General features: G+C 55.0%; 1 protein-coding gene across 1 annotated transcript; it reads right to left on the bottom strand.

Moving 5' to 3' along the window:
- Nucleotides 1-965: 965 nt before the first annotated feature.
- Nucleotides 966-5,145, bottom strand: PRR18 (proline rich 18). The gene is made up of 2 exons (XM_087425037.1): nt 4,925-5,145; nt 966-4,825 (listed from the first exon to the last, which is right to left on the bottom strand). Exon 2 carries the CDS (start codon nt 4,816-4,818, stop codon nt 3,958-3,960), a length of 861 nt encoding a protein of 286 aa, XP_087281163.1. The 5' UTR covers nt 4,819-4,825; nt 4,925-5,145; the 3' UTR covers nt 966-3,957.
- Between the last annotated feature and the right edge of the window lie 724 nt (nt 5,146-5,869).

The following is a 5,869-nucleotide window of genomic DNA, read 5'->3' as shown; positions in this document are numbered from 1 at the left end:
ACCTTGCTTTGAATGACACACCACAGTTGGCTGAAATGTCCAAGCTAAAATCAATGGAACCCAATCACGATTTCAGAGGCAGTTTAACATACCAGATCCCACAGATCACCACCCTCAACAGAGTTGTGCAACTTCTGGGAAACTACAGAACTGAAGTTTCTGACTTGTGGCGTCTACTTTTTCTGGAAGTAAAGCAGATCAACATAAAACCTGTCTTAAAGTGCCAGGGTATTCCCAGAATATATGACATTAAGTCATATACGCACAATCTCTGGTTCGATCATCTCTCACTACAACTTAGAAGGCTTAATCCTCTGGGGTGGGAGCCCCCCCGACCCTGCAATGGGAGAATTCAACAATAATGTCACTACTTATGCAGAGAGAGCATGGTTCCCACCGTCTTACTTCCATGGACGTCTTTTATTACTTTTTTCTCCATGGACCCAAAGATTTGAAAGACAAACCACATTTACTAAGTGATCTCTCCCCTTTGGAGTAATCCAATAGTCCTCACCATTCTTTAAACTGGCCCTTCAACTTCCGATTGATATGACCTACCAAGTTGAAATTACAAAAGAAAAATGTTCTAGTGAGCACATGTAGAAGGAGTTCTTAATCTGGGGTCCACGAGCTTCCTAAAATATACGCACATTTCTCTTGGTAGGTGGTATATTCTTAGGAGTATATTGGGATATAGCTCTCATGGTGGTTTGTGACCTGACAAAAGGCTAAGTATCATTGCCAAACAGCTTTATTATGATAATATTTGATTATGGTTAGAATTCTTAAAATCCTGGTAATTGCTAGTAGTAATTAAGGCCAGCGAAATTTTGTCAACCTCTGGAAATTCCAGAACCTCAGATGGGGTAGCACTATGGAGAGACCATCTCAGATGAATTCTAAATACCTCAGTGATCTCTTCCTGATCAGTTTTTAATATCCTCCTCAAGAAGAAATACAAGGCATTGAATTTCTCTTTTATTTAAAATATTAAGAAATTGCAGCGCAGTGACAGAAAACTTTCTCAAATAGTAACAGCATGACTAGACATAGTGTGTCACGGGTAGAACCTTTTTTGTTCTTTATTGAGGGTCATCAACCAGGGCAACATTCATGTTCCACTCATCTGCTTTTCAAGTGAAGAACAAGGCACACAAAACTCCACCCGACAAGCGCACACGAGAAGAAAGTGCTTCGCATCATACTGTGGCCGGTTAAGAGGGAGAAGTGGACAAGGGGACCCAGAGACGGAGGGTGAGGAAAGGAAAAGGAAGAGACGGAGACACGGAGATAGATCCCCCAGATGAAGAGAGAGAACCACGCACTGTAACAGCAGCAGGACTGGGAAGACACACGAGGGCAGGAACAGATGCTCAGCAGAGTCAATTACTTTAGGAAAGTCTTTAAAAGCTTTGTTGTTATTGTAACCATGGGCAGAAACCTGGGCCACTTAACTATTGGTGTTTGCACGAAGTACACATGAGGCCACATTAGGATGCTGCCCACCTTGAACTCATGGTCAGTTCACTCCCAACCTGCTAGTGCACATCCAGAAGGAGCCTCCCTCGCCAGGTCTGAGCACGGCAGATTCCACAGGGGGTGGCCAGAGCATCATGGGGGCGTGTCTCAATTTCACCTCGACACGATTGCTAACTTTGCCTCTCTGGTACTAGTATGCTCATTTTAAATAAAAGACAATCAGCTCTCGGCATTCAAGCAGGCGTCAGAGAAGACAAGCTATTCAGTGGGGAGGGTTTTTATTTTTGCAACTCATCTGGCGGCTGATCTAGCTCCCACTGAATTCAATGCTTCATGTCTAACTAAATTTGTGCCTAGCACTAGAGAGAGAGAGATTAGAGCAAAGACCTCCACAAGAAAAATAGAAAATTGATTTTTAAAAATGTAAGGCTTCAATGGAAAATATAATTAAGACTTGACACATTAAAGTCTAATGAGATAAACATTAAAGTAGTTACTGACTTTTATAAAAGAAGTCAAAAACTGAGGTAATAGCACTCTTCTATAATCAGGCCTATCTGATTATAACACTGTTTTTCCTTCTCAATCTTAGAGTTAAATATACTCAGATGCATGGAGGAAATATCTAGAAATCAGCCTGGTGTTAGCCGGGAAGGGTATGGCTCCTAAAAGGCAGAGGAGTTTTACCCTTTATTCAAATAATAAATAGAAATTTTCTATTTTTTTTAAATCACTATATACAACTGTACAAAGTCACCATGTCACCGATTTTCACACAGTGATTAAAAGCGCTGAAAACATACATAGCTACCCCACTGCTCCCCCAGGAACTCCCCGCTTTCTCTCTCAAAGAAATTGCTCCTCTGGCCCAGGACATTTTGTTCTGAGTCTGGGTACAGCTTTCTGCATTTTTCCCCTCTCCTTTGGTTACTCTTTCTTTCCGTCTCACAAAAGGTATTTTGTGAGCAGCACTTCAAATAAAAACGAATTTTAGCAGAAGCTGAGCCTTGCCCCTGCTCACACCTTAACTCAGCCATTGAAGACATTTCCCGCAGCTGTGCTTCAGAAGACTTGTGTGTGAGGATGTGTGTGTGAGTGTGAGACGGTGTGTGTGTGTGCGTGTCCCTGTGAGCAAGTGTGTGAGGGTATGTACGTGTGAGAAAGTGTGTGTGAGAACAAGTGTGAGGGTGTGTGCGTGAACATGAGACTGTGTGTGAGGGTGTGTATGTATGTAAGCATGAGTATATGTTGAGCGTGAGAGCATGGTATGTATACGTGTGTGTGCAGGAGTATGAGTGTGCAAGGGTGTATATACGTGTGAGCATGTGAGTGAGCCTGTGTGTGCATGCATGTGTGAATGTGAGAGCAAGTGTGTGAGGCTCTACGTGAGCATGTAAGCAAATGTGTGTGTGTGAAGGCAAACATGGTGTGTGAGCGTGTGTGTGCACATGCATGTGTGAGTAAGTATGAGTGTGAGCAAGAGCGTGTGTGAGAGTGTGAGTAAACATGGTGATTGTGTGAGCATGGACGCGTGTGTGAGTGTGGGAGGGGACTTGCTCCGGCCGCAGAGGGGCCGCCGGCCCGCAGAGGACCGGCCTGCGGGGAGTCAGTGTTGCGCCCACAGCACTGTTTCCATCACACGTCCATCCCCCAGGTGGACGAGTTCCTGGTGATGACTGCCCTTCCCCTTCCGAGTTCGAAAACTAGGTTACCTTGAGTTTCCAGGCTTCCCAATATCCCCAACGTCTTTTCTATTTAGGAGAAACAAAAAACAAACGCAGTCTGGTTCTGCAACAGACGCCACGCTCCTGGTCCCCCATCCCTCCTCGTGGCTGTCACCCGCTGTTCAGACCAGAGCACCCGGGCCCAGCACCCACAGAGAGTGACACCCGCAGACTGCGGCCCGCCCCCAACAAAGGGCTGCTGGGACCTAAACGAACCTGAGGATGGGGGGCTGAGGGGCGTGTTCGCTGCTGCTTACACCCCCATGAGCTGCAAGGACATCTGTGGGTGGGAGAGGAGGCCAGGATGGTGCAGATGGCAGATTTGTAGGGCAGAGGCCACCAGTGTCGTCGGCTGTCCGGCTGAGGAGTGGGGAGCGGTCTGGGCAGGAGGTGGGCCCCTGGGGTCGGGCAAGGCTGTCTGTGTCTCCACCGGGGCGCCCACGTGGAGCAGCACGTCCAGGGGGGTGCTCAGTGAGCGTGAGCGAGCCCTTCGCATCCCACCAGGCCTACGCGCCACACAAGTGCTCAGGTGCCGCAGAGCGCCCCGGAAGCGGGCGGTGGGAATCAGGAGGCCCACCTAGCTCACAGGTACCCGGGAGGTGGGTGGCCATCATCACCTAGCTCACAGGTGCCCGGAATGTGGCAGCGGACATCACTTGGCTCACAGGCGCCCGGAAGGTGGGTGGCGATCATCACCTGGCTCCCAGGCGCCGGGAGGCGGCGGCGGGCCGCGGGAGGCCGTCCGTCCCGTGCGTCACAGCGTGCTCAGGTGCGGCAGCGCGTCCACGGGCCCGGCGCGACCGGCCGCCGACTCCACGCCCCGCAGCCACTCGGTGCACTTGCGGACCAGGCCCTCGTCCACGGCCTCGGCCTCCTCCTCGTACTCCACGTCGTCGTACCTGTGCCGCTCGTTGAGCAGCGACACCTTGAGCACCGGGCGCAGGTCGGCGGGCCGCGGGCCGGGGTCGGGGGCCTGCAGGCCGCCGGGCGCGGGCGGGCGCCGGGAGAGCCCCGCGGCCCTGGCCCGGGGGCAGGGGGCGAGCAGGCGCCTGGCGTCGGCCGAGGGCGAGGGGACCGGCCGGCGGGGCCGCGCCAGCAGCTGCTTCTCCAGGTGGCGCCTCTGGATGACCAGAACGGCCTCGGGGGTGAGGCTCAGGGAGAAGCGCACGGCGTCGTCGGGCCCTGCCCCCGGGGCGGCGGTCCCGGAGCCGGCGGTCCGCGCCCCCGAGCCCGTGGCCCCAGCAGGGCTGTGGCCGGAGCCGGCCGGCCGGGGCGGGACGCACGTGGTCGCGGCGCGCGGGCGGCCGGGCGCGGCCTGGGGCGGGGCGCGCGGAGGGGCCGGGCCCGGGGCGCGGCGGGCCGGCGGCCTCTTCAGGGTGGCTGAGGGCCAGGAACTGGACAGCAGCCCCTCGGGCCGCTCGGGGGGCCTCTTCTTCTTCTCCCCGGCCGCGGCGGGCGGCGAGGGCCCGGGCGGGGCGCAGGCGGGCCCCGCCGCCTTCCGGGGGGCGCCGGGCCTCCGGGGCGGCGGGCGCGCAGCGGGGACCCCTGGGGCCGGGGCGGAGGGCGGCGGCGGCACGGGCGGGAAAGGCATGGTGCTGCCGAGCCGGCGGATCATCAGCGGCCTGAAAGGAGAGGGGCGGCCCTTAGTCACTGGCGCGCGGAGCCCGGTGCCCTCCCGATCGGTGGCCAGGTCGGCCCCCTCGTCCCCGCTCCGCACCCACCTCCGACCAGCCGCAGCATCTCTGGCTTCCTCACGGCCCGGCGCCCACACTCAGGGACTTTAAGCCAAGGCACCTTTCCTTGCTTCCCTCCTTCCTTCCTCCCGGGGCCGGGGACTCTCCCCTAACTCGGGGGCTCCTCGGCCCGATCCGGTGAGGACAGCCACCAGCCGCCCGGCCGCGCGAGCGCGGGCGCCGCCTGGTCCCCGACGAGCGAGACGCGCCGGGCTGGGCCGCGCCGGCAGGAGGAGGAGCCGAGCGCGCCGGCCGGGGCCGCGGCCCCGCGAGGTGCTGGCTGCGCCTGGCTGGTGTCACGACCGACTGTTGCACGCGACGAGACACAGAGCCGGGACAGCGGGGAGGGCGGGGGCTCGGCTCCGCCAGCCGGCCTCCCACCGCCCGGGCTGGTTTTAATCCCTCAGAGCGGGGAGAGGCCGCCGGGGAGAGCGGGCGTCCTAAGTCCTAGGCGGAGTCCTCGCACGCTGGAGAAAATCCTTCACAACCTCCCAGGGCCTCGAGGAAGGTGGGAAAGAAGGCTGCGCGCTAACGTGGCCGGGCGAGCCTGCATTCTGGTATCACAGGAGAAACTTGGAACTTGGGGGTGGGGAAAAGGCATTTCAGTGAATCGTTCTGGTTTTGCTTTTATATAATGTTAATGCCACTGCTGAAAGACAGTCATTTTAAAATTAAAAACCCAGTTTCCAATGAATAGGCAAAATAGTCCAGCTTCTAATATAGGAAATATTGGACACGAAGTTCTTTTAGTGAGTGATTACTATGGGCAAAGCGATATATTTATTGCTATGGCAGTGGTTCAAAATGAATGAGATCTTCACAATCAACTCATGTTCTACTTCTAGACACACGAAAACATTCCTATAATATTCAAATTTTTGTGGAGTAAATGAAAAAAATTGCTTGAACAATTACAAAGCAATGTCTCAAAAA

Source organism: Ceratotherium simum, chromosome 38, assembly GCF_057802395.1.
Source record: "Ceratotherium simum simum isolate JZ-2026a chromosome 38, ASM5780239v1, whole genome shotgun sequence".
Lineage (NCBI taxonomy): Eukaryota > Metazoa > Chordata > Mammalia > Perissodactyla > Rhinocerotidae > Ceratotherium > Ceratotherium simum.
This window is presented reverse-complemented; position numbering and strand designations above follow the sequence as displayed.

Bases quoted from the DNA above. Each gene is read 5' to 3' on its own strand.
- PRR18 (XM_087425037.1), bottom strand. From the start codon at position 4,818: ATGATCCGCCGGCTCGGCAGCACCATGCCTTTCCCGCCCGTGCCGCCG.